This window comes from Heliangelus exortis, chromosome 24, assembly GCF_036169615.1.
Source record: "Heliangelus exortis chromosome 24, bHelExo1.hap1, whole genome shotgun sequence".
Lineage (NCBI taxonomy): Eukaryota > Metazoa > Chordata > Aves > Apodiformes > Trochilidae > Heliangelus > Heliangelus exortis.
Window position 1 is genome coordinate 5,664,290 of NC_092445.1, and position 23,110 is coordinate 5,687,399.

General features: G+C 57.5%; 5 protein-coding genes across 10 annotated transcripts; 2 read left to right on the forward strand and 3 right to left on the reverse strand.

Annotated features, from left to right (window-relative positions):
- Positions 1-55: 55 nt before the first annotated feature.
- On the reverse strand, positions 56-5,742 carry LCK (LCK proto-oncogene, Src family tyrosine kinase). The gene is made up of 12 exons (XM_071767849.1): positions 4,282-5,742; positions 4,102-4,183; positions 3,925-4,015; positions 3,695-3,793; positions 3,473-3,576; positions 3,212-3,361; positions 2,862-3,014; positions 2,015-2,194; positions 1,650-1,726; positions 1,394-1,547; positions 815-946; positions 56-383 (listed from the first exon to the last, which is right to left on the reverse strand). The coding sequence occupies exons 1-12, from the start codon at positions 4,627-4,629 to the stop codon at positions 181-183; spliced, it is 1,773 nt and encodes a 590-aa protein (XP_071623950.1). The 5' UTR covers positions 4,630-5,742; the 3' UTR covers positions 56-180.
- Positions 5,743-8,733: 2,991 nt separating this feature from the next.
- FAM167B (family with sequence similarity 167 member B) lies at positions 8,734-10,832 on the reverse strand. Of its 3 annotated transcripts, none has more exons than XM_071767598.1 (2): positions 9,805-10,832; positions 8,734-9,299 (listed from the first exon to the last, which is right to left on the reverse strand). In XM_071767598.1, exons 1-2 carry the CDS (start codon positions 10,105-10,107, stop codon positions 9,036-9,038), a joined length of 567 nt encoding a protein of 188 aa, XP_071623699.1. In that variant the 5' UTR covers positions 10,108-10,832; the 3' UTR covers positions 8,734-9,035. The 3 variants fall into 3 exon arrangements, with proteins under 3 accessions (XP_071623699.1, XP_071623698.1, XP_071623697.1); XM_071767597.1 differs by having other exon boundaries at positions 8,734-9,302; XM_071767596.1 differs by having other exon boundaries at positions 8,734-9,386.
- Positions 10,833-10,907: 75 nt separating this feature from the next.
- On the forward strand, positions 10,908-15,944 carry LOC139807086 (myotubularin-related protein 9-like). 4 transcript variants are annotated; one of them, XM_071767592.1, is made up of 12 exons: positions 10,908-11,072; positions 11,279-11,368; positions 11,660-11,906; positions 12,424-12,532; positions 12,819-12,944; positions 13,066-13,239; positions 13,323-13,540; positions 13,888-14,049; positions 14,129-14,270; positions 14,360-14,580; positions 14,779-14,930; positions 15,038-15,944. In XM_071767592.1, exons 3-12 carry the CDS (start codon positions 11,710-11,712, stop codon positions 15,199-15,201), a joined length of 1,665 nt encoding a protein of 554 aa, XP_071623693.1. In that variant the 5' UTR covers positions 10,908-11,072; positions 11,279-11,368; positions 11,660-11,709; the 3' UTR covers positions 15,202-15,944. The 4 variants fall into 4 exon arrangements, with proteins under 4 accessions (XP_071623693.1, XP_071623692.1, XP_071623695.1 ...); XM_071767591.1 differs by having other exon boundaries at positions 10,922-11,368; XM_071767593.1 differs by lacking the exons at positions 10,908-11,072; positions 11,279-11,368 and adding an exon at positions 12,110-12,162 and having other exon boundaries at positions 11,786-11,906.
- EIF3I (eukaryotic translation initiation factor 3 subunit I) lies at positions 15,901-20,116 on the reverse strand. Its single transcript, XM_071767595.1, has 11 exons — positions 20,045-20,116; positions 19,759-19,851; positions 19,563-19,650; positions 18,938-19,003; positions 18,439-18,588; positions 18,216-18,343; positions 17,663-17,773; positions 17,185-17,274; positions 16,930-17,003; positions 16,642-16,734; positions 15,901-16,288 (listed from the first exon to the last, which is right to left on the reverse strand). Exons 1-11 carry the CDS (start codon positions 20,045-20,047, stop codon positions 16,207-16,209), a joined length of 978 nt encoding a protein of 325 aa, XP_071623696.1. The 5' UTR covers positions 20,048-20,116; the 3' UTR covers positions 15,901-16,206.
- A 12-nt stretch (positions 20,117-20,128) lies between these two features.
- On the forward strand, positions 20,129-22,474 carry TMEM234 (transmembrane protein 234). The gene is made up of 5 exons (XM_071767457.1): positions 20,129-20,141; positions 20,350-20,666; positions 21,066-21,132; positions 21,324-21,416; positions 22,107-22,474. The coding sequence occupies exons 1-5, from the start codon at positions 20,129-20,131 to the stop codon at positions 22,166-22,168; spliced, it is 552 nt and encodes a 183-aa protein (XP_071623558.1). The 3' UTR covers positions 22,169-22,474.
- Positions 22,475-23,110: the final 636 nt, after the last annotated feature.

Here is a 23,110-nt window from a genome sequence, read left to right on the forward strand (position 1 = left end):
GTGCCATCCCTCCACTCTTCAGTGCCACTTGTCAGCTGGACCCCACTGCTCCAGAGATCTGAAGAGCTTCAAATCTTTACTGCCGAAGTCTGGGCAGCGTTCTCCAGGTGCCCCAGGGCGATGTGGAGAGAGTCTGTAGGGACCCGGTGCACCCCCAGACACCCCAAAACCCGGTATCCCTCATGGCTGCTGCTGATATTGGCCCTCGGTGGCGGTGAAGAAGTCCTCCAACACACTCTTCATGTACTCAAAGGTTGGACGTTCCTCGGGTTGCTCCTTCCAGCACTGCACCATCAGTTCATAGAGCTCCTGGGGGCAGTTGTCGGGCTGGGGCATGCGGTAACCCCGCTCCAGGTTCTGGATCACCTCGGGGTTGGTCATCCCTGACAGGACAACATGAGTCACCCACCAGCTCGCACCCTACGCTTGCAAATCCCGTGGGGAAAAACATCCTTTCTCCCCCAAATCTAAACCCCCCAATGGCATTTTTGGGCTGTGGTTGACCGTGTTGCTTGGGGAAACGGTGGAAACCATGGTGGAAGGGATGGTGGAAGGCATGGAGAAAGACATGGAAGAAGGCATGGTGGAAACCGTGGTGGAAACAGTGGTGGAAGGATGGTGGAAGGACGGTGGAAAGGATGGAGGAAGGGATGGAGGAAGGCGTGGTGAAAGGCACGGTGGGGCACAGAGCCAGCCGGGGCAGCTCAGGACGTGTGTGTGTTCGTGCAGGAGTGCATGCAGACACTCGAGGCTGCGCGCTTGCGTGTGGGTGCCAAAGCCCTTCTGTCACCCACAGCTGCTGGGAAATCCTGACCTGGATACGGGATCCGGCCGTAGGTGACGATCTCTGTCAGCAGGATGCCGAAAGACCAGACGTCGGACTTGATGGTGAACGTGCCGTAATTAATAGCCTCCGGCGCCGTCCACTTAATGGGGAATTTAGCCCCTGGAAAAAAAAAAAATCAAAAACCAAAAAAACAAAAAAAAAAAAAAAAAAAAAAAAAAAAAAAAAAAAAAAAAAAAAAAAAAAACCAACCAAAAAACCCCACCACAAAACAAATCTACAAAACAGCTGGAGGGGAGAAAAAAATGTTAGCAGCTAGGCTGGGAAGGTCCCTCTCTGTTTAACCCTGCTCAGCCTCTGTCCCTGCTGTATGTCTGGGGATGAGCTCGGTTGGTGACAGCCAGCCCCCCGGCCCCCCCTGACTGGCTACAGCCACCCTGCAGTGGGCCAGCACGTCTGTTCCTGCAGTAGCCACCAGGTAGGGCTGTCACCCCACCAAACGCAGAGCATGGGGGGTGTGCAAGGTCCCACAGCCCCCACAGACCCCTCACTTGCCCCTCTCCCCCAGGGCATCCCGCAGGTCCCGGGTGGGGGTGGGGAGACACGCACCCTCTCGGGCTGTGTACTCGTTGTCCTCGATCAGACGGGCGAGCCCGAAGTCGGCGATTTTGCAGCCCAGGGTGTCAGACACGAGGATGTTGGCAGCCCGCAGGTCGCGATGGATGTAGTTCTTGGCCTCGATGAAGGCCATGCCCTCGGCGATCTGCCCTCCGGGATAATTGCAATTAACGCCATTAGCAGAAACCGCCAGGCCCATCCCTGGCCCCCGGCAGCCCCCCCGGGGCTTCGCTCCCTCCCTCCCCACCTGTGCTGCCATGTCCAGCAGTTTGTTGATGCTGAGCTTGACTCCTTCCGAGGTCTTAAGGAAATCCACCAGGCTGCCTGCAAGGAAGGTCTCAGCAGCAGGAAGGAGCCCTCCCCCAAGCACCAGCCAACGGGGGGGACCCCGAAAAAGCAGACAAGAGGGGGTGGGCAGGAGACCACCCTGGCTGCATGGTCCTTTGCCTCCTGCCAGGGCTGACCCCCGAGCTCCCAGAGCCGGGATGCAGAGCATGGGGAGATGAAGGATGCCAAAAGCAGCTTGAGACACACAAACCAGCACCCACCCAGCACTGGGAAGGGACAGTCAGGATCTGAAGGGACCACAGCCTCTCCCCCCGCCTCCCTCACCCTTCTCCATGTACTCAGTGATGATGTAGATGGGCTCCTTCGTCACCACGGCATAGAGCCTCACCAGCCGTGGGTGCTGCAGGTTCTTCATGAGGTTGGCCTCCTCCAGGAAGGCACTGGGTGACATGCTGCCCTGCTTCAGGCTTTTGATGGCCACCTTGGTGTGGCCATTGTAGAAACCTGCAGAGAAATAGGGGCAATAGGGGTGCTGGGCAAGCACGGGGGCTGCTCTGTGGGTCTGGAACATCCCAACCCAAGAATGCACAAGCAAGAGACATTGGAGGTTGCAAAGGCTGCTGAAGAACAAGCCCAGAGGCAGTGAAGGCTGGTGAGGGACCCTTGCAGCCCAGAGGATTGTTGCAGTGGGGACGGAGGACTTTTGGGATGATCACAGCTCAGTGCTGGCCACCTCCTGGGCAAAAATCTGTAACCACATTTGAACCCACCAGGCAGGTATCTTTACCTGTGGCTTTCAGCCACCAGGAGAAGAGGAAGTTGTAGGGTGTTGGGCTTTGAACAGGAGGGGTGACTGGGGGAGTTGGGCAGTGTGCTGAAGCCTAGCTCCTAGAGAAGACTTCTGGGGACAGCCAGCACCCATGCAGGGGGCTGGGTGGACAGGAATGGAAGAGCAGGGAAGCTTAGGCTGCTCTGGATAAACCAGAGCTTCCTCTGGGCTGCTGGTTTTCTCCTTGTGAAAAAATGAGGTCCCACACCTAGGGCTGTGCTGGTTGCTCCATGTGAGACCCCAGCCAAACCCCTCCCCAGGCCAAGGAGACTGCAGGGCCTGGTTGCTGCTGCCCACATCTCCTCATTCAGGAGGAAGCACCCCAGTTTCACCCTGACTCACCCATCCAGACTTCTCCAAACTGCCCTGCTCCCAGCTTCTCCACCAGCTTCAGTGACTCCCGTGGTACCTCCCACTCATCCTGCCACCACGGCTTCTGTGGCTTCTGGGTCCGGCAGGGCTTGGCCAGGCGGGTGCAGAGCCCGTTGGAGCTGCCTGGAGGGCAGGGGCAGGCAGAGCCACCATCAGTGCAGGCAGAGGGCATGGGACATCCAGCACAAGCTGGGGCACAGGTAGCAGCGTGTCCTGCTCATCCCATCCCAGTCTCCATCTCCATCCCATCCCAATCTCCATCTCCATCCCCTGCAGGTAGGACCAGCCTGGGTCCCTCCCTGCCCCCCAGCAGCACATACGTGTGTAATACTCCACCAGCTCGTGCAAGCTACTGAAGGTGACACGGGGGGAGATGTAGTAACCACCATGGTCCATGTTACGGATCTTGTAGTGCTTCACTGTCTCACCCTGGTTCTGGTCAAAGTCCCTCACTGACAGTGAGTAAGAGCCTGAGGAGATGGGGAGGAAGCAGGTGGGTTTTGGATCCTAGTTCTTGTCCTGCACCTTTCCCAGTACTGGTGGCAGGAGGTGGCAGCATGGTGGGACCCATGGGATGGTACCTTTGGAGGTCTCACTCTCCCGGATGAGGAAGGAGCCGTGGGTGTTGCCCGATGCCAGGAGCTGCCGCTCCGCATCCTTGCGGCTGATGTTTTTGAAGAACCACCTGGAGACACAGGGCAGGGTTGGGCTCAGGCCACCTTCAGGAGATGTTCCTGGCACCTTTCCATCCCACACTCCCACCAGCACAGCTCCTGCCAGAGTAGAGCTCATCTCCCACTCACGGCTCAGGCTCCAGGCTGTTCACCATGGCCACGAAGTTGTAGGGGATCAATCCCTCCTGGCCAGTGGTGAGCGACTGCGCCTTCCACCACTCCCCACTCCTGCAAGAACACAATGAGGTGAGAACCCCCTGGATGCCAGGACCCCCCACAGCCCCCCCTGGTAGCACCAGGACAGGGAGCTGTGGGGTTGTGCTGGAGTGGGTGCTGGGACACCATCAGCTCTCACTCACTCTTCCAGGATGCGAAGTTTCTCACCCTTCTGCAGCCCCAAGTCCCCATCATGCGTGGGCTCATAGTTGTACAGGGCCACCACCAACTTATCTGGGAGGACAAGCAGAGAGCAGTAGGGTGGTGGTGGCCAATGTGGGGCTGTCCCCAGCCACCCTCTGCTTGCAGCTGGATCTTACCTTGCAGCGGGGAGCATGGTGGGGACGTGGCCTCGTAGGTCACCAAGGGGTCTTGCATCTCGGAGTTGTTGCAGTTCAGCCTCTGCCAGGGGATGAGGAGCCCTGTGAGGCCATCCTATGGCCACCTACTGGAGGCATCTGGCTACCAGAATGGGGGGCTGCTCCCCCCCCCCTCCTCACCTGGTGCTTGCTGAAGGGCTCAATGGGGTAATTGCAGTGCTCACAGATGTCGATGTTCTCAATCCAGTCCTCATCGTAGTGGGAGCTGCAGCAGCAGCCCATGGTGGCTGCAGGGGGTGAGGCGGGGAGGGCAGCTTCACCCCTCCTGCTCTGCCTCTCCTCACACTCCAGCATATCCACATCATTCTGCCCACATCTCATGGCCCACACTCCAGACTCTGCTGCACCGAGGGCACCCCCTGCCTCCCTGCCACCAGCCATATTTCCTCCTAATTTTCTTCTGACTTTATTAATTAAAAAACACTGAAGACTATTAATCCCCAGCCTGAGGCTCCCTTGGTGTCCCATTGTTCTCTCTCACAAACATCCCATTAGGATCCCTGCCCTGCACCCCACATTTCACCTTGTCTGGCTGGACCAGGCACCTCCCCAGCCCTAGAAGTGGCTCCAGGGGTCAGAGGTGGATGTGAGTGCTCCCCCACCCATGCTGCATCACCTCCAATTTCCTTCTACCCCTCCCCCAGGGCTCTCATTGGCTTCTCACCAAAGATTTGGTCCCCATCACTGTGTTCCTGCATCCTTTAACACCCACCCCTGCTTGGGGACCCTCACCCTTGCTTGGGGACCTCATCCTCAGCAGCTCACCCTGAAATATCAAACATTTCCCAACCTCAAGCATCAGCCTTGGCCATGGTGACACCAATCCAGCATGGGGCTGTGGCCCAGGGTCCCTGACATGGAGGGGACGATGCCACCGATATCATGTGGGCTCTGCAAACCACTCTAGCAGCTCTCACCTTCCCACTTACTGTGTCACAAGGAAATGGCAGCCCACGGGCCTGAAAAAGCTCTTCCACAGAACCTCCCATACTTACACCACCAGGATTTATCTCCACTGAGACCCAGCTCCCAAATCCTCTTCCCAGCAGCTCTGGGGGCTCTCTGGGTGATCTCAGTGTGGTTTCTGCAGGCATCGGGTGCCAAGGGCAGGGCTGGGAGCCAGGAACCAGCCCGGGTGTCTCTGCCCCAGCACCCAAAATCAGCAGCTGCTCGGGCAACCACCGAACAGGAGCTTTTATCTGTCAGTGAGGAGATGCAGCTGCCAGGGTCCTCATCCCAGGTCCCTGGAAGGAGCTGGGAGCTGCTTTGCTGGGAGTCCCGAGCCACCAGTGCTGCCACCATCATTTTCTCCTAGGTTTCCTACCCAAGAGCCATCATGCTGTCGTGTTTTCACAAGCAGCCACCAAAATCCACCTTCCCCCGTGCCTCAGTGGGAGCTTCTCCGCAGTGGGTACCCCCATGGGCAGCTGGGGACCACCCCAGCTGCCACCAAGCCCCAGTGCCACCATCCACCTGGTTTGGCAGGCCAGGAGCCCCCTCCCTTGGGGTCGATGTGGCTGTTTCAGCATCCACAGCAGGGACACGGGGACTGCCCCCACGGTGCCATGCTGGGGTGCCCTGGCAGCTTTCCAAAAGGAAAGGAGAGAGCAGATGAACAAGTCCCCTCCATACCATGTAATGCTGCTTTGGGGATTTAAATGCTAAAAAAAAAAAAACAACCCTGGTGCCTCCAGCTCCTAGTAATGCTTATTCTGAAACACACTTTGCACCCAAAAATGTGCTTGGCTACACCACAGTGCCCCAGTGCAGACAGGAGCAGGCAGTGCCCAGGCGGCAGCAGAGCCCATGCCCAGCCTTGAGCACAACCCTGGCCCTGCAGAAGCTGCTCCTGCTCTCCAAAACCTGACCCCACACCCCAAAACCTTCCCCCCAGTTCTTCAAACACCTTTAATAACAGGGACTGCTGCCGGGAAGTGTTTTTTTTCCTCCCTGCTCAAAGCCTGGGTGGGGAGGGAGATGCTGCTATTGTACTTTTTTCTTTTCTTTTTTTTGTACTCAAGCCACAGTATAATTTCCACCCAGCAGCCCTGTCACCTGCATGAGTTTGAGGGCCACACCAGTGACAAAGGGTGTTTGAAGTTGGGTTCATGTGTGCAGGCAGCTTAGGAGAGGTGTGGGCACCCCGTATCATGCTCCCTCTGTGCGTGTGTGTGTGTGTTCATGGGGTGTGCACACACATCCTTGCACCACCATGGTTGTGCCTCTCCTCAGTTTTGCTCAGGAGTGTGTGGGGACCCCCCAGATCCTCCCTGGAGGAGCTGCCCCCGTTCTGGCCCTTCCACACACACTGCTTTGGGCAGACCTGGGTGGTTTGGTGACAGGCGTGGGTGGGTGTGAGGAGGGCTGAAGCTGACCCTGTCCCTCTTCAAGGTTCACCCTGGTGCCCTGGGTGTCCCCAAAACAGCTATGACCCAGCTGGACAGTCACCCCCATGCCTGGCATAGCCTTGCAGAGATGCAAAGGACCACGGCCCCAGAGCTGCCTTGGAGCAGGGGGGATGTTTGGGGCTGAGACAGCACTGAAACAAAGTGTATGGCAGTGTTTGAACCCCTCAAACTGGGCAGTGGTCCCCTGAAGCAGGACCACTGCCTGTCCCTAAGTGGGCAGGCAAGAGCCTGGCCTTGGGGACAAAACTGCTTTGCCCTGGAAAGAGGGGGTCAGGGAGCACCCCCCACTCCCACCCTGGGTGGGGAGAAGACATCAGAGCAGTAGCTTTTTCCCCTGCTGGGAGGTCACAGAGGAATGGAGAGCACAGCGCTGCTACCCCATCCCTCACCCACATCCCCCCACAGTGATGAATGAGCCCAAACCCCCTCCAAGGGGCAGTGCAACAGGACCCCTGCCCTCAGCAGGCAGCCGGGGGGTCCCCAGCACCTACCCGGGGGTGCAAACCCTCTGTCCCCCAAGTCCCTGTTACCTGTTGGTGGTCTCAGACTCCCATGGCCTGGCAGCAGGAGCGATGGTGCTGTCCCCTGCTCACATCCTCCCCATCTCCAGCTAGAGCCTGGGGACCCTCTGGAGAGCAGACACAAGTCCCCCGTGTCCTGCCAACACCCACTCTTGCTCCCTGCCTGCCCTGGCTTCCTGCCTCATGAGCAAACTCGAGAGAAGTTGGTTCAGAGCTCGCGCACAACCGCAAGAGCGAGTGACAAACCCCAATGGCTTCCTGCCATCCCTAGTCCCCAGGGTTCCTGCTCCAGGTGCCCTGGCCACCAGACGCCAGGGACCAGCAGGGCAAGGGGATGCTGAGCCCCTTGGCCGGTGGGATGTGGGGACCCAGGTGCTGGGAGGTGTGGTGCAAGGGGTGGGTGACAGGCAGGGGGCTGTCACCTGCTGCCTGGGCAGTGCTGACCTCTTGAGGTCCCCGGTCCCTTGCGCTGCCCCCTCCCTGGTGCTGGGTGTGGGCAGACTGGTGACACCATCCCCCCACCACCCCTGATCCCTGCAGCCTGTGGGACCCACAGCCCCACTTTGGCCGCCACCACCGGGTCACCCCTGAGCCCAGCACCCCGAAAGCCACGGTGGCAGCGGCTGCAGCCCAGGGGACAGAGGGGACACCTTGTGCCCCAGCCAGGATGCCAGCCCTGAGGTTTTTTTTGGAGACATCTCGGAGCAGAGCAACCACAAGGCTATTGTCTTGGCTTTGTCGATCAAAGATGAAGCCGCAGGTACCTGCCGGCTGCTCTGCGGAGCCAGGGGCAGGAAACGCAGCTGTGCTGGGGGAGGGGACACAGCGGCGGATGCAGCATCCACCCTGGCAGGGACATTTCCCGGCCCCATTCCTCATCGTTCTCACCAGCAGCACAGGTGCCCCGAGCAAGGGGTGGTGGGGAGAGCTGCCAGGCCCTGGGGTGTGCCACAGCCTGAGGGTGCATGTGGGGTTCTCCCCAGGTCCTGATGCTATCCTGGAAAGGAGAAGCAGCCTCCAGAATTATGCCTGGGTCACCCCACAGCTTCTCCAGGTCACCCCACAGCTTCCCAGGCACTGCTTGCAAAGAAACACAGCACACTGTGAAGTCATATCCCCAAGGGACAACTTACTTTGTGAATGGTTTGGGATGGATACAGGAACGGAAAAAGCCAAAAGCAAAACCCTCTGGTGAGGGCAGTGTTGACAGCCCTGGCTGGCACTAACACCAGGGACAGTTCTGCACCCAACAAAGTTCTGCACCCCCAAATGGGTCAGAAGATAGGGCAGGTCCCAGAGCTGGAGAACCCTGAGCATCATCCCCATCACCTCCTGCTCTCAAGCCTCAAAAACAATTTGCAGCCGGTTGGGTGAGGAGAATTTCCTGCACTGTCACAGCCTTATCACCCACCCACTGCCAGGGCACCCAGGGAGAGCATGGCAACGGTGTCCCCAAAGCAGAGACATGGCACTGTCCTGCAGCAGAAACTGGTGAGAAGCTGCCCAGCCCATGAGGAGCCCTGGGGAGCACCCAGGGAAGGGGCGATGGCATTGTGGTCCCTCCTGCCACTCCCAGTCAAGCCACACCAGGAGGTGCAGGCATGTGCCTGGGTGATTGCAATAAAGGGGAAAAACATCAGCTCTCACCTTCACCTCCTTTTATTCCACCTCAAAGTGTTGTTCCTTACATTTTCCACCGTGGTTGGTCCTGACATCCCTAGGGACAAGGTACTGGGTGCCCCAAAACACCCCATGCCCAACAGGACAGTGGCATTTCCCATGTCACCGTGGTGTGGCACTGCATCACAACTCAGCACCCCCTGTCCTGAGGTAGCTCAGCCCTTGCAGCAGCTCCACAGTTCCCGAGGCATCTTGGGAGGGACCTGAGAGCCCCATCAGGTCCAACACACCCACCTGGGCTGGGAGCAGAGAGGTCCCAGCACCCTCAGCAGAGGGAAAACCGTCGGGAGTTGATGTTCATGCGGGTGACGCCGATGTGCTTGAGGGGCATGGAGAGCAGGAAGGCAGCCTTGGGAGGGATGTTGCAGAGCAAGTCAGAGTCTTCCTCGCAGCCCTCGAGGCTGAAGGTAGCATCGTCCAGCATCTCCTTGTGCTGGTGACAGGCCTGCTCCACCTTCAGCCTGTGCAGCCGTGCCCGCAGGCCCATCAGCTGCTGCGCCAGGCGCTGGTCCACAGCCTGCATCTCCTGCTGCTTGGGGAGATGGGCATCAGGGATGGAACAGGAACAGCCACTGACCCGGCCAGCGGGTCTGCTGGGGCACAAACCCACCCAGGACTACGAGCACAAGTGGCCCTGGGATCAGCACAGAGCCCACGCAGAGGGTCTGTGCCGAGGTGACTGCCCCCAGATGCACCCCACAGCTGTGCCACCAGCAGAGCAGGCAGGAGGGGGTGACAAGTGGGAGACAAAGCTGTCACCCCTGGCGGGGTGCAGGGGACATGGGCAGAGCCACGGTATGGCAGAGCCACGGTATGGCAGAGCCACACACCCCTCTTGCAAAAGTCCAAGTCCAGCGGTTGTCCCGGGCAAAGGAGCAAAGCAGGGCGCTGAGGCCAGAGCACCCTGACCCCAGCACGTCCCATCCCCGTTGGTGTGAGGTGGGGATGCACTCACTCCCTCTGCACTGAGAAGCCCTGTGACCCCATCCCACTGCCAAACCCTTGGTGCCCCCAACCCCCCCGCAGCTACTCACCAGCTCCGTCCTTAGCCACTCCAGAGCCGCCTCCATGGTGGCAAAGCCGCAGATGCCACCATCCCACTCGTCCCCAGGGCTCTGATCTGCCCCTCCAGGGGTCCGGCTGCACCAGGGCTGTCCCTGCACCCGGGCTTCCCATTCCAGGTAAGAAGGTCTCCGGGTCTGCAGCTTCAGTTTGGCCGTCAAAGCCTTCAGGCTGTCAAGGCTCTCCTCCTCCCAGGTGGGCTCCTCCTCACCCAGCTCCTTGAACTTCAGCTGGTCCAAGGCCATGGTGGCATCCACTGTCACAGCGCTAAGCATGGGGGTGACCTGTCCCTACCCTCAAAGCCCCCGTGCAAATGGAGCTGCTATACACACACGCACACACATATATATATACATACATATACACATACACACACACACATCACCCCCAGCTGAGTCCCGGCTATTTATCCACCCCCAGAACAATAAAGGTCGGGGTCGCCGAGGACAGTTCCAACAGTCAGGAACTTTCCTTATCCAGCGAAGTGCAAAGGAGGTTGTTGGGTTTTTTTTAAGTTTTGTTCGTGACGGGTTTATGTCTATTTTTTGTTTCCCTTTTTTCTTTTTTAGCATTATCGTCTCCAGCTGGGAGGAGACTCCCTGTTCCCGGAGAAGAAGGCTTCACCGGGACGTCCTGGCAAGGGGATGATTTATCACCTCCTGCACCCGAGGCTGGGGTGCCAAAAAAAACCCAAGGAAGGAAAAATAACCCTGCGGGGTGGGGGGGGTGTGGGGGGAATGGGGCGAGGAGCCGAGGGGCAGCCGGAGTCCCACACCCCGGCCGGGCCCTTAAGGTGGAACCGGGTTAGGATCCGCTCGCTGCCCCCTTTTCAGCTCCCTTGGGGGTGCCAGCTCTGCCCGGGGACGCTCCGGGAGCAGGGGAGAGATGGGACGAGTCTGCCCCGACTGCCCTACTGCCCCCTGCCCCGGGGACATCCCCCCCGCCTCCTCCAGCCCTTCCGGGATCGTCCCCAAAAATCTTGTCGAGGTGTCCCCTCGCTGTGTGTCACCTCCTCCCCCCGCGATGTGCCCCCCACACACCCCAGCACTCCCATCCCCTCCCGCCTGCCCGGGGAGCGTCCTCGGCACCCGATGCAGCCAGCGGAGCCATCCCCGGGCCGGGCCACCTTAAACCCGACATCCGCTGGTCGCCGAGCCACCCCCCCCGGCGGCAGGCAGGGCTGGAGGGGGCATCGCCCCCTCCGTGCTGGCACCCTGAGCTCGCCTGCTTGCACCCCGAGGTCCCTCCTTGCAGCCCAAGCTCCCTGCTTGCACCCTGAGCCTCCTGGCTTACACCCCGAGCTCCCTCCCTGCACCCAGAGCTCTTCGCTTGCACCGTGAGCCTCCTTGCTTTTGCCCAGCAGTTTCCTGTTAGCATTCTGGGGTCCCCTGCTTGCACCCCAAGATCCCAGTCTGCACTTCAACATCCCCTGCTTTCACCCCACAGTCCGCTGCTTGCACCCTGAGTTCCACTTCGTCCCCGAGGTCCCCCACTTGCACCCGGAGCTGTCGTCCCCTCTCTGGAGTGCCCCATAAGGTAAGCCCAGGGGTGTCCGGGGTGGGCAGTGCTTCCAGTCACTCACCCAACTCCTCCTCACCTTGCCTCAGTTTCCCCATGTGCAATGACAGCGTTGTCGGGGGAGAGGAGTAGGTGGGGAGAGGAATTCTGTGCCCCTGCCCTACGTTTTGCAGCGAGGCAGTGTCATATGCTGGAGGGGACAAAGTAAACACCAAGAGGGGGTGTGAGGCCATAGGGCCCCGTGTGACACAGAGGGAAGACGGGGGTTTCCAGGCTGGGCCTTACAGGATTTTCCCTTTCTCCCTACAGCCACAGATCCCTTGTGCCCAGCCAAGGGTCTGCTGGGGGTCTCCGCCACCATGGAATTCTCGGAACTGATCAAGACAGCAACAGTGGAAAACGTGGTTCTGTCGTGTGTGGGGCTGCCGGCGGTGAAGGGCACTCTGTGCATCACCAGCCACCACCTGCTCCTCTCCTCCTGCCCCGGGGGGGATGCCCAGCCCAGCACCTTGGAGCTTTGGCTGCTCATTCGCAACGTGGATGCTGTGGAGAAGAGGTGGGTCCTGCCCTGCACCCCCTTTTAGTGGCCTCACCCCTTCCTGAGCTGGAGGAGATTCCCTGCTGCTCTCCCGACACTCGCCTGCCCCAGAGCTCGGCCACCCCACCCATGGAGCCCCATCCTTCCTCTTCTCCACGGCCCACGCCCAGAGGATGCTGGCAGTGCCGGGCATTGACCTCCTCTTTTCCTCCATGCCTAAGTGCGCAGAATTTAGGCTGGTACCAGCCCCTATGGACTCCCCACCAGACACCAGGTTTGGCCTTTAACACTCTCTGGGCTTTGTGCTGACCACCACGGTTTCCACCGACACCCACCCTGGGTGGGGGGATGGAAATTCCGGTGCCAGCACCAGATGAGAGCCTGCGATTTGGCAATGGGACAGCCCTCCTGCTTCACCCTGATTGGCTCTCCCAGGGGGAGAGGGTAGCTCTGAGCTTGTCTGTCTGTCTGTCTGTCTGTCTGTCTGTCTGCACAGACCGACAGCTAGCCCTGACCCTCCTCCTCCTCCCTTTAGGCTCACTGGTTCCTCCGGCACCATCGTGCTCCACTGCAAAGATCTGAAGGTGCTTCAGCTGGAGATCCCAGGCATGGAGGAGTGTCTGAACATCGCCAGCTCCATCGAGGTGAGCTCCAGGGTGGCCGGAGAGTCCGTCCAGAGCCCTGCTGGGGCTGGGGTACAAAGGGTTGGCAGGAGAAAGCAGTGTTTACTCTGGGTCTGTTAATACCGTGGGCAAACACTCAGTTCCCAGTTGGTGTTGGCACAAGGAGCCCTTGGGGATGATGGTGCTGGTGCCTGCCAGCCCAACCCACACCAGGACATGGCCCAGTGGGAGGATGGGGTTTGTAGAGTCCCTGGGAACATTCCAGGCCATCTCCCTACTTAGCTTCCACCTTTATCTCCTGCTCCAGGCCCTCTCCTCGGTGGACTCGGTGATGATGATGTACCCGTTCTTCTACAGACCCCAGAGCCTGAAGCTGGAGGAAGGTTGGAGCCTCTTCCCCCTCCAGAGGTACTTCCAGCAGATCGCCTCGCAGGTGAGCCCAGAGGGGAGTGACCTGGCTGGGCTGGGGGGGGAGTGGCTCCCCCCACCCACACCAGGGCTGCCGGGGGGACACCAACCCAGCCCTCCCACCTCCCCTCCCACCTCTCCCCCAGACAAACCGGTGGCGGCTGAGTGAGGTGAACCAAGACTTCACCACCTGCCCCACGTACCCCCCCGCTGTCATTGTGCCGGCTGGGGTGGACGATGAGTCTTTGAAAAAGGTGTCCCGGTACCGGCAGGGCGGGCGGTTCCCCGTCCTCAGCTATTACCACCGTGAGAACGGCACCGTAAGTCCATTCCTCTTCCATAGTGGGGTGAAGGGGTCTGGAACCCACCCCCCCATCCCATGGAGCTGCTCCTCCCCCCGCAGGCCCTGCTCCGCAGCAGTCAGCCACTGACCGGACCCAACCGAAAGCGCTGCCGGGAGGACGAGCGGCTGCTGGGGGAGGTTCTGGACGAGGGGCATCGGGGCTTTGTCATCGACACACGCTCAGCACAGGCAGCAAAGCAGGCACGGATGACTGGGGGGGGAACAGAGCCCAAATCCTCCTACCCACAATGGAGGAGGCTGCATCGGCCCCTGGAGAGGTGAGAGGCTGAGCTGAGGCCTGGCAGGCTCATGACACAGGTGCTCACAGTACCCTGCCAAGCACACGGGGACACCAGCCCTCTCCCCTCCACCCCCCCCAAAAAAAAAAAAAAAAAAAAAAAAAGACTTTGAGGTTCAGATTAGTTATTAGGAAAAATTTCTCCACTGAAAGAGATATCTGGAGCAGGTTGCCCAGGGAGGTGGTGGAGCTGCCATCCCTTGAAGTTACTCAAAACTCAGGGGGATGCGGTGCTTGAGGAGATGATGTAGTGGTTAAGGTGGTGCAGAACCCTGATGATTCTCTGACTCTTCAGGCCCCTGACACCCCCTTTCCCTCCCCTCCCAGAGGCCGCCCGCTGCAGGAGAGCTTTGTGAAACTGGTAGAAGCCTGCAATGACCCCTCCCTCAGCATGGACCGCTGGCTGAGCCGGCTGGAGAGCTGCCGCTGGCTGAGCCACGTCAAGGCAGCCCTGAGCACAGCCTGCCTGGCTGCCCAGTGCATGGACAGGTAACGGGGGGATGCTGCCCCACAGCCCCCACTCTCAGTGGGGCAGAGACCTCAGGAGTCACCCCAGCATCACCCGCAGGGAGGAGAGCAGTGTGCTGGTGCACGGGGCAGAGGGGACAGACACCACGCTGCTGGTGACAGCACTGGTCCAGGTGATCCTGGACCCGTCCTGCCGCACGCTGCTGGGCTTCCAGGGACTGCTGGAGAGGGAGTGGATTGAGGTGAGAGCAGTGGGTCCCAAAGGGAATGAGAACCCTAGCCTGGTGATCACTCCCTTCACCTCTCTTCTGCCCCCTCGGGGGCCCTGCAGGCTGGACACCCCTTCCACCTCCGCTGCGCCCGCTCTGCCTCCCCCCAGGCCCGGCTGAAGCAGGAGGCACCACTTTTCCTCCTCTTCCTGGACTGTGTGTGGCAGCTGAGCCGACAGTTCCCCTTCTCCCTGGAGTTTGGTGAACACCTCCTGCTCACCCTCTTTGACAATGCCTACGCCTCTGCCTATGGCACCTTCCTCTGCAACAACGAGAAGGAGAGGTGAGTGGGGTGGGGGACAGCACTGTCCCCTGTGGACACCACCATCCCCTGAGGACACCACCACCATGCCCCTGGGGCTGTGGCCAGGGCAGGGGCCACCACACTGCCAGAGAGGGCAGAGCAAAGCCCTCCACATCACAGCTTGGGTCAAATGTGGCCCTTTGCCAGGGACTGAAAGGGGTCTGGGCTCTTCCATAGGTGTCTGTGTAAAGTGAAGGAGAGCACACACTCCCTCTGGGCTTGGTTGAACCAGCCTGGGGAAAAGAAGAAGTACCTGAACCCTCTCTACTCACCCAACCCCCTGGTCATCTGGCCATCCATTGAGCCCCAGAGCATCCAGCTCTGGCAGGGTAAGCTGGGTCCAGCACTCCAGAGCCCAGCTCCCAGCAGGGCTGGGTGAGGAACAGCTGCTCCACTTTTCCCTCTCTCAAGTAACACACAGCCCTGTCTCTCCCAGGTTTATTCTTCCGATGGATCTGTTCATCCCAGTACCTGGATGAGGCCTGGGCAGAGATCCAGCAGTTAGTGGAGAGCAACCACCTCCCTGGGAAGGAGAGCAGAGGGCTCAGCCTGAACCAAAACCTCTCTGACCCCACTGCCCAAACAGAGAACAAAAGATGAGCAGCAGTGTGGGCAGCTCGGTGCCTGTGGGAGGTGCTGTGCCCCAGGATGGCTCCAGGAGGGGGCACAGACTCTTTCACAGCCTCTAGGTTTGTTTCAGTAAAGCACCCACTCTCCCAGCCCACGCCTGCTTTTCTGCTCAGATGTCAGGGCAGAAGCAAACGGGGCTCCCTCCTGCTGAGGTTCTGGGTGGATCAGAACTTCTGGCAGAGCAGCAGGCAGGGGGAGGTCGATGGACCCAGCAGCACCAGCCCCTGGCAGCTCCCAGCACAGCAAAAGCAAAGCAGCAGAACCCAGCAAACCCACAGCAACCACCCCACAACGGGTGGGCTGGAGGGGTGCAGTCATTTCAAGCAGGAAATGTGCCCCTGAACCCAGTCCTGAAGAAGGAAAGATCTACAACCCCCCCCAGACACACAGACACAGGAGAAGGGCTGGGAGGACGAGGCTCTGTGACACAACCAGTGCAGGAAATAACTGTTCCATGAGGAAAGCTGGCCCAGGGTCAGGCCACAAAGCACCAAGAGCCAGGAATGTGCATGTCACCTGGGAAACAAGCTGCTATCCCCTGCACACCCCAGGGTGGACCCTCAGATCCTCCCCAGGAAAGAGTTAACAGCTCCAACAGAGCCAGGAAGGCAAGGCTCTCAGTTTAATTTTATTAAGAAACAAAACAAAACCCAAACCCCCACAGAGGCATTTTTCTTTGTGTTTATAAAAGATTTATATTTATTTCCTGTTAATTTCTTTTCTCCCCTGATGTATAAATAGGCTCACCCTGGGGCAGGAAGCACCCCCAGGGGCAGGCAGGCAGCTTTCCCTGTCCTTGCCTTCCCCACCTCCTGTAGCAGCCCTTCCTGCCCTCCTGACTTTACCCCTTCCCCCAGCACTGAAGTCTGCTGCTCACTGCTTCCTGCTGCCTCCTGCAGAGCTGACCAACTTCAGACCTTAGGAGAGCTGCAGTCAGGATGGGGAGAGGAAAGGGAAGAGAAGAAGTCCTCTCCTTTAAGCTTCAAATTCAAACTCAAAGTACTGGGGATCGAAGTAATGGATGCGAACGTAACCATCCTCACCCCCACTGCTGTAACTGCAGGGGAGGAAAGAGAAGATGGAGTCAGTGGTGGTGTCGCAGCACCCTGGTTTGTAACACACCCCGTGCCCACAAACCCCTCCAGAAACTAACAGGTGTCACAAGACAAAAAAAAAGATCATCAGTGACACAGCCAAAATGTGCAACAGAACCTAAGGGGAAGGCTGAAGTCCCAGTCAAAGGTTGGACTGGGTGAGCTTGAAGGTCTCTTCCAAACAAAGACATTTTGTGAATCTCTCACCCACCCCCCTCAGGGAGGCAGCAGGGCTGTAACAGGAACATTAAGGGAGGTGCTGGCTCTGTTCTACTGTGAGCCCAGCTGTATCCTAAGGAAAGGCAGAGATCCTCACCTCTTCCCATCGGGGTGAAAAGCAACGCTGTTTATTGGACCAAAGTGACCCTTCACTCTGCCAAACTCTTCTTCAAAAGCCAAGTGGAAGAACCTGGGAGAAGGAAGGAGATTGAAATGGTCACAGAAGTCAGGATCCTGGTGAGGGACATGATGGGGGTTTCCTCAGAAAAAACACCACTAGTTTAGTGACTCCCCCCGCACTGCCAGGAGAAAAGTGCTCTGGAACCTCTGGGCTGTAGGAGTCCTCCAGATCAGGATTCAGCTCTGCCAGAGGAAAGGAACCAACCTGGCTTCAAATTTGCCAATCCTGGTGGAGGTCGTGGTAACATCCATGGCCTCTTGCCCACCACCAAGCACCACCTGCAATGGAGAAAAGGAAAACCACTTCAGTGCTGCTTACATCATGCTCAGCTAGGAGAGGAGGGAGCCAAACCCTTGGGGAAGCCTCTGACCAACCCAGCAGATCCCACAAACTCATGAGCTACACAGAACAAAGCAGGAATCACAGCAAGGCTGTTACAACCAGAGAGTTCCTCCTTACATGATCAAAAATGGGGGAGAGTGCAGCAGAGTTCACAGGTCGCTCTGTCCGGAACGTCTTCAGGTGCTCCAGTGTTGTGCAGTCAAACAGCTGGAAAAATAGAGGCAAAAGGCAGAAAGTTATTCCACAAAAGGGCTGACAACCTGGCTAACTCACCAAAATCTGTCTGCTAGGCCTTGCCTGGGCAGTTGTTGAGTCTACACAAGCACCTAAATCCCCAAAACATTCCCCTAGAAGCCCAAAATATTGGCCTAAGATATACCTCACCTCCAGTCTTCCAGAGGGAGCAAACTGCAGCCTTAATTTTGGCAGTGTTGTTTCCAATGCCTGGCTCTTAATTTATTGGGGCTGTGCTTCCCTTTTCCCACTCAGCTTTAGCTTCCCACTTCCTCAGATCCCTCAGGAGCAAAGCTGTGGGACAGCAGTGGCTCTGAGCAGGGGTCCTGCAGGACACGATGTTCCTGAGGGGAGGCCTCACCTTGGCTGTGTTGTCCTTGGAGGCAGTGATGAACATGGTCATGTCCCTGGAGGTCTGGATATCATTGATCTGCTTGGTGTGCTCCTTGATGTTTGACAGCTGCTCCCCTGACTGGAGGGGAAAGGAGAGGTTTCAGGAAGCTGGGAAGTGAAGCCAGCAGACATGCAGCTCCTCCCTTAAAAATTATTTAGGAGATGTCTCTGTCAGGAGCAGGGCAGATGTTGGTAACTCAACATTGCTTGAGGGAGCTGCTGGAGCCAAAAACCTAGAGCCAATCCAGAGCTGGTCCTGAAATCCTCTCACTTTAACTTGTGTGGGTTAAGACTGAATATTAGGAAACATTTTTTTACTTAAAGAGTGGAAGAGGCTGCCCATGGAAGTGGTGGAGTCACCATCCCTGGAGGTGTTCAAACCTCCAGCTGTTCACCCCTGTGAATATGGCAGTTTGGAACGTGGCACTGTTGGGCTGACTTGATAACCTTAGAGGTCTTTCCCAACCTTTATGATCCTGTGCTGTCCTCCCCCAGGAGATGCTGTTCCTGGTGGGACTGACCTTGGCACTGAACTGGTTCAGCTCCCCACTCTCGTGCCCGGCGATGATGAACTCTCCCAGAGGGCCCCACACAGCACTGGTGATTTTAGAGTCACTGCAGGGAATTTTCATGTAAGGCTCGTTGTTCTCTGCAGGAAGGAAGGAAGGAAGGCAGGAGACAGACAGAGTGGCACCAGTGATCAACACTTCCCCTCCTCCCCTGGGGCAGCACTGGGTCTCTCACCGATCTGGCTGGAGTCCCGGAGGTCGAAGAAGCTCACAAAGCACTGATAACCCATCTGCTTGTCAGTGGAAAACATGATGATGTTTCCTCCAAAGTCAAAGCCACACGTCCTCACTGCTGAGCTGGTCTTCACCAGGGCCAATTGCTTCCCTAAACACACAGCAGATCCCTCAGGCCCCATCCCCGTGGGATTAATGGGAACCAGCAGCAAAATGGGGGGACTGGAGGGAGGTGGAGGGTTTGGAGGGGTTTGGGTGCAGCTGAGTTGTATTTTGGGTGACCCACAAAGGGCTCCTCAGGGGGTAAAGTGAGTAAATTCACTCAATATTCCCTAAGAACCGGGCACATCCACAACCCCTCCCTGCCAGCAGCCTGGATTTGGGGCCTCCCCTTTCAGAGGGGGGGAACCCCCTTGTCAGGCTGCCACCCCCTCAGGCCCTGCTCAGTAACCTGAGGGCAGGACAGAGCTGTGACCAAGGCAGGGAAGGCAGAACCTCACCTGTCTCACAGTCCCAGAGCCGACAGCTGTTGTCTGCAGAGCCTGTGAGCACGTGTCGGGTGTCCCCTGGGGCAGCAGGTAAGGAACAGCAGCACCAACAAGCTGCTCCCTGAACTCCCAGACAATATTCACACACAAGATTTAAAAAACCCAAAACCCCACACATAAACATACTACAGAGATGGGATGTGTTCCAGGAGCAGCAGAACTCCAGTACAGATAGGAAATCCAAGCACCCCCAGTACAACCCCAATGTTCCTCTTGAAACAGAAAAAGGATTCAGCTCTCACATTAACAAAACCATTGCACATTTTTGCCTCCTCTACCCACTGGAAGCCCATGGAAGCCTTTGTGCCATTCAGACACTCTCCCTGAGCTGCCAGGGCCACCACAGCAAAAGGACAAAAGGGCCACGCTGCACACATTATCCCAAACAACAGCTCTGGAGGAAGAACACCCAAAGGACGGAGAAAGAGAAAAGCAGGACGAGAGTTAAACACAACACACAGCCCCCCTACTTCTCTTCAAGAGTAAACTGTGCAGCAGGTGGGAGGAATCGGCTCAAATGAATCATTCCAAAGGAAAACAGGGGACAGACAAACTGGTTTCCATGATCAAAGGATACAGTCTGCATCCACGCACCAGACAGCTCCCGTGTGGCCATTGTAGGTGCCGAGCCTCTCCCCATTCACTGAATACCAAACGTTGACAATCTGGGAGAAGAAAAACACCCAGGGTCTTACCGGAGGGATTAATTAATGGCGCTGAACATCCAACTATTGCTATAGGGGCTGGCTTGGGGCAGGGCCCTCCGCACTCACGGGATCCTTGGCCACGGTGAAGAGAAGGTCTCCTTCCCGGTTGTATTTGATCTGAGTGATGGAGCGCTCATGGCCCTGCAGCAGGATCGGCTTCTGCCAGGGGGAAGGAGACACTCAATGCCTCAGAGGAGGAGCGGCCTCAGCCCCCGGGACGGAGCTCCCGGGACAGCAGAATCACAGCACCCCGCGACCCCCCCGCGGCCCAGAAGCCCCTTCCCGGGGCTCAAGCACCGTTTGATCGTCTGTAACCACCCTCCCCCCCCGCCCGTCCCGGTCCCGCTCTCACCATGTCGGACGCGCAAAGCCAGAGGGAAGCGCTACCACTTCCGGGTGAAAAGGAGATCGAGGCGGAAGTGACGTCACCATCACCATGGCGCCCGTGGGTGAGCTTCCGGGATGGGTGAGGGGCGGCGGGGAAAAGCGGCCGAGGGGAGCCCGGGGCTGGGGGGGGTGCGGATCGTGACCCCTTGGGGTTCGCTGAGGGGGGAGAGGGGCCGGGGCCTGGAGTACTGCGCGGTCCTCCCTGCGGGGGAACACGGGCACGGGCCGGGCCCGCTGCGGGGGGAAGGTGGCCATGGTGTCTCCTGTGAGGGGCTTTGTCCCGGGGGTTGGTGGCTGTAGGGCTCCCCCCTGAGGGGAGTGCGACAGCAGAGCTGGAGCGGGATCTCCCTGATGGGAGAGCAGGGGCTGTGGGGACTGTCCCAGGCGGGGGTGTTAGCGGGGCTGGGCCCCCCTGCTGGTGCCCCCGTGCTGCAGGGCAGGCAGCGGTGCTGGTTTTGGTGGCCGTGCTGTGGGGCGGTACCGGACCCTTCCTGCGGGCGGGCGCGGCGGGGCTGGAGGAGCTGCGGTGCCCAGGCCGCCTGCAGCAGCTGCGGGCAGAGATTCGCTTCCTCGGCCTCAACTACAAGGTGAGAACACATCCGGACCTGGGTGCGGGAACTGGGTGTCAAACCAGGGTGGGGATCACTCCCCCCTGCTCACATCTGGACCTGATACACCGATTTCAACTGTTAAATATTCCATCCATCAATAGTCAATATTTCATTGACTTGCCTAGAGCACTGCTCTTCCTCTGCAGGACTGAGACTGATTTTGTAGACAGGAGGTCACTGACTTTCACATTTTAATTGCAGGCAGCTCAGCCTGCCCTCTGCAGACTGGGGAGCTGAGGCCTTGGGCAGCTGGTGACTGGCAGCAGGGCCACCAGTGTGCAACCAGTGTGCCACCATCCCACTGCCAAACAGCACGGGACAAGCAGGGCTGGGCTCTGGGCTGCAGCAACTGACAGCCCTGTCTTCTTCCTGCAGTACATGGTGCCCCTTCTGCTCAACCAAGGTGGATCCCTCCTCTTCTACCTCACCCTGGCCTCCACAGGTGAGTTCTTCTTGCTTTCACAGAGGGGGCTGATGCAGATTTTGGAAGGAGCAGTGTAATCCCCTAGCTGTTGACCCAGCTCAGCATCAGCTGTCTGTCTTGTAATAATAAGGGCCAGCAAAACAAGTGTCTGGTGATGTGTTCAAGGTTCTCCACTTTAAACTGTTGGTCTTAAAACCATCCCCCTGCAGATCTGTCCCTGGCAGTGCCACTCTGTAACTCCCTGGCTTTGGTTGTCACCGTGATGACTGGCAGGATGCTGGGAGAGGACATTGGTGGTCAAAGTAAGTTACACTTAAAATGCTTCCTCCCCTTGCCTGCTGTATCCATTGCCTATTTGCTGACTTAGCAGTGAGGGTGATCCTCTGGTACCCTGAAAAAGAGTTAAATACCCATGGGAGGGACTCCCCTGGTGAAGGAGCTCTTGCTAGGGAGGCTGAAAAGAAAGCAAAATTGACTTGTAAGTGGGCTGGGCTAGGAAATGTCAAGACAGAACTGGCATTCTAAGGTGACAGAGTTTGCAGGCCTGAGCCTTTATCTGAGTAGATGTTAGATAGCACTGATTAATTCCCACACCATGGAAAAGGAATGCTCTGTAAGCCCCAAATGTCAGCATCCATCCCTTCTTGCCCTTATGTCCTGTAGAAACATTACTTTGCCCAGGAAATGGTGGAAACTGGAAAGGTCAAAACCACCAGGCCCTGGCCCAGGAGCTGTAGGAATGCACAAAATTGAGGGGTTTGGTGTTTCTGCTTGGCTCTTCCTAGCCAGGATCAGGATCAGCATTTCCTTAGGAACGTTTGCATGGGCACTCCAGACACCCAGCACTCAGCTGCTCCAGCTGGTGTCTACCCAGACATTTCTTTTTTTTCTGCTCTCTATCACATCTGAGCATTTTTTGTGTAGCTATGAGAAGGTGTGCCTGGTGGGAGTTGACTTCTGTAGTTCCCAACACCTCCTGGTTCATCCCACAGGGGCTGTGGCAGGGATGCTGCTCACTGGCTTAGGAGTCACACTCTGCCTGGCTGGGTCCTGAAGATGTGGTGAGAAGCAGAGGAAGAAAACCTGTCTGAAGGTAACCCCTCTGGCTGACAGGAGGGATTCTGGCTCTACAGCAGCCTGTTTGGCTCAGGTGGAAGCTGAATTTTGACATACAGATGCCAAAAAAAACCACGGATGGTGTTCCCCAAGCTGCAGCCTGGAACAAGGCACATTGGCAGGAGAGCCCATTTAACATCTTCAATTAAGGATTTTTTTTGTCTGTGGGTGCTTCAAAGCAAGAGTGAATTGTCTTGTTCAGCACTGGAGGGATAATAAATGGCTCATAAATGGTTCAATGGGAGCTTCTGGGGCCAGCTGGTTTTTCCCTAGAAGGAATCTGATGAGGAACTCTCCCCTCATGCTGAGGTCATTTCATCCCTTTTCTCCCCTGGAGTCCTGTAGAGCACCTCTCTAGGAAGGATGATTTTCTTTTCAGTGGAATTATCAGATCAAAAACACCAGGTGGATCACAGGAAAAAAAAAAATAATAATAAAAAAATCTTTGTTACCCTTACACTTAAGCAGGAACACCAGGGAGGGGAAAACAGAGAGCCTGGCACACAGAGCTACAAGAGCTGTTTATTACTGTGACTTTTCCTAAATGCTCCTAAACCAAGAGAAACAAATTGTGTATCTTTTTGAGAACAGGTTTGATGGCTGCAAATATTATCCCAGCATTCCAAATCAGAGGGAGAAGGATTGGATGAAATCTCTTTATAGGAAGTACCTGACACAGAACTACACAGAACAAACTTCTGGCAGGAATTTTGTCATCAAGGCAACAGTTCTGGGTGGGGACTCCTCCTTCCCAAGGTCACATTCAAAACCAGTTTAACTGGTGTCAGCAAGGCAGCCACCTCCTCTGCCACATCATCACAGCAGCTAGATGAAGAGAGGAGGAAGATTTTCATTAGTACCAGTGTTGGGTTCATTGCTC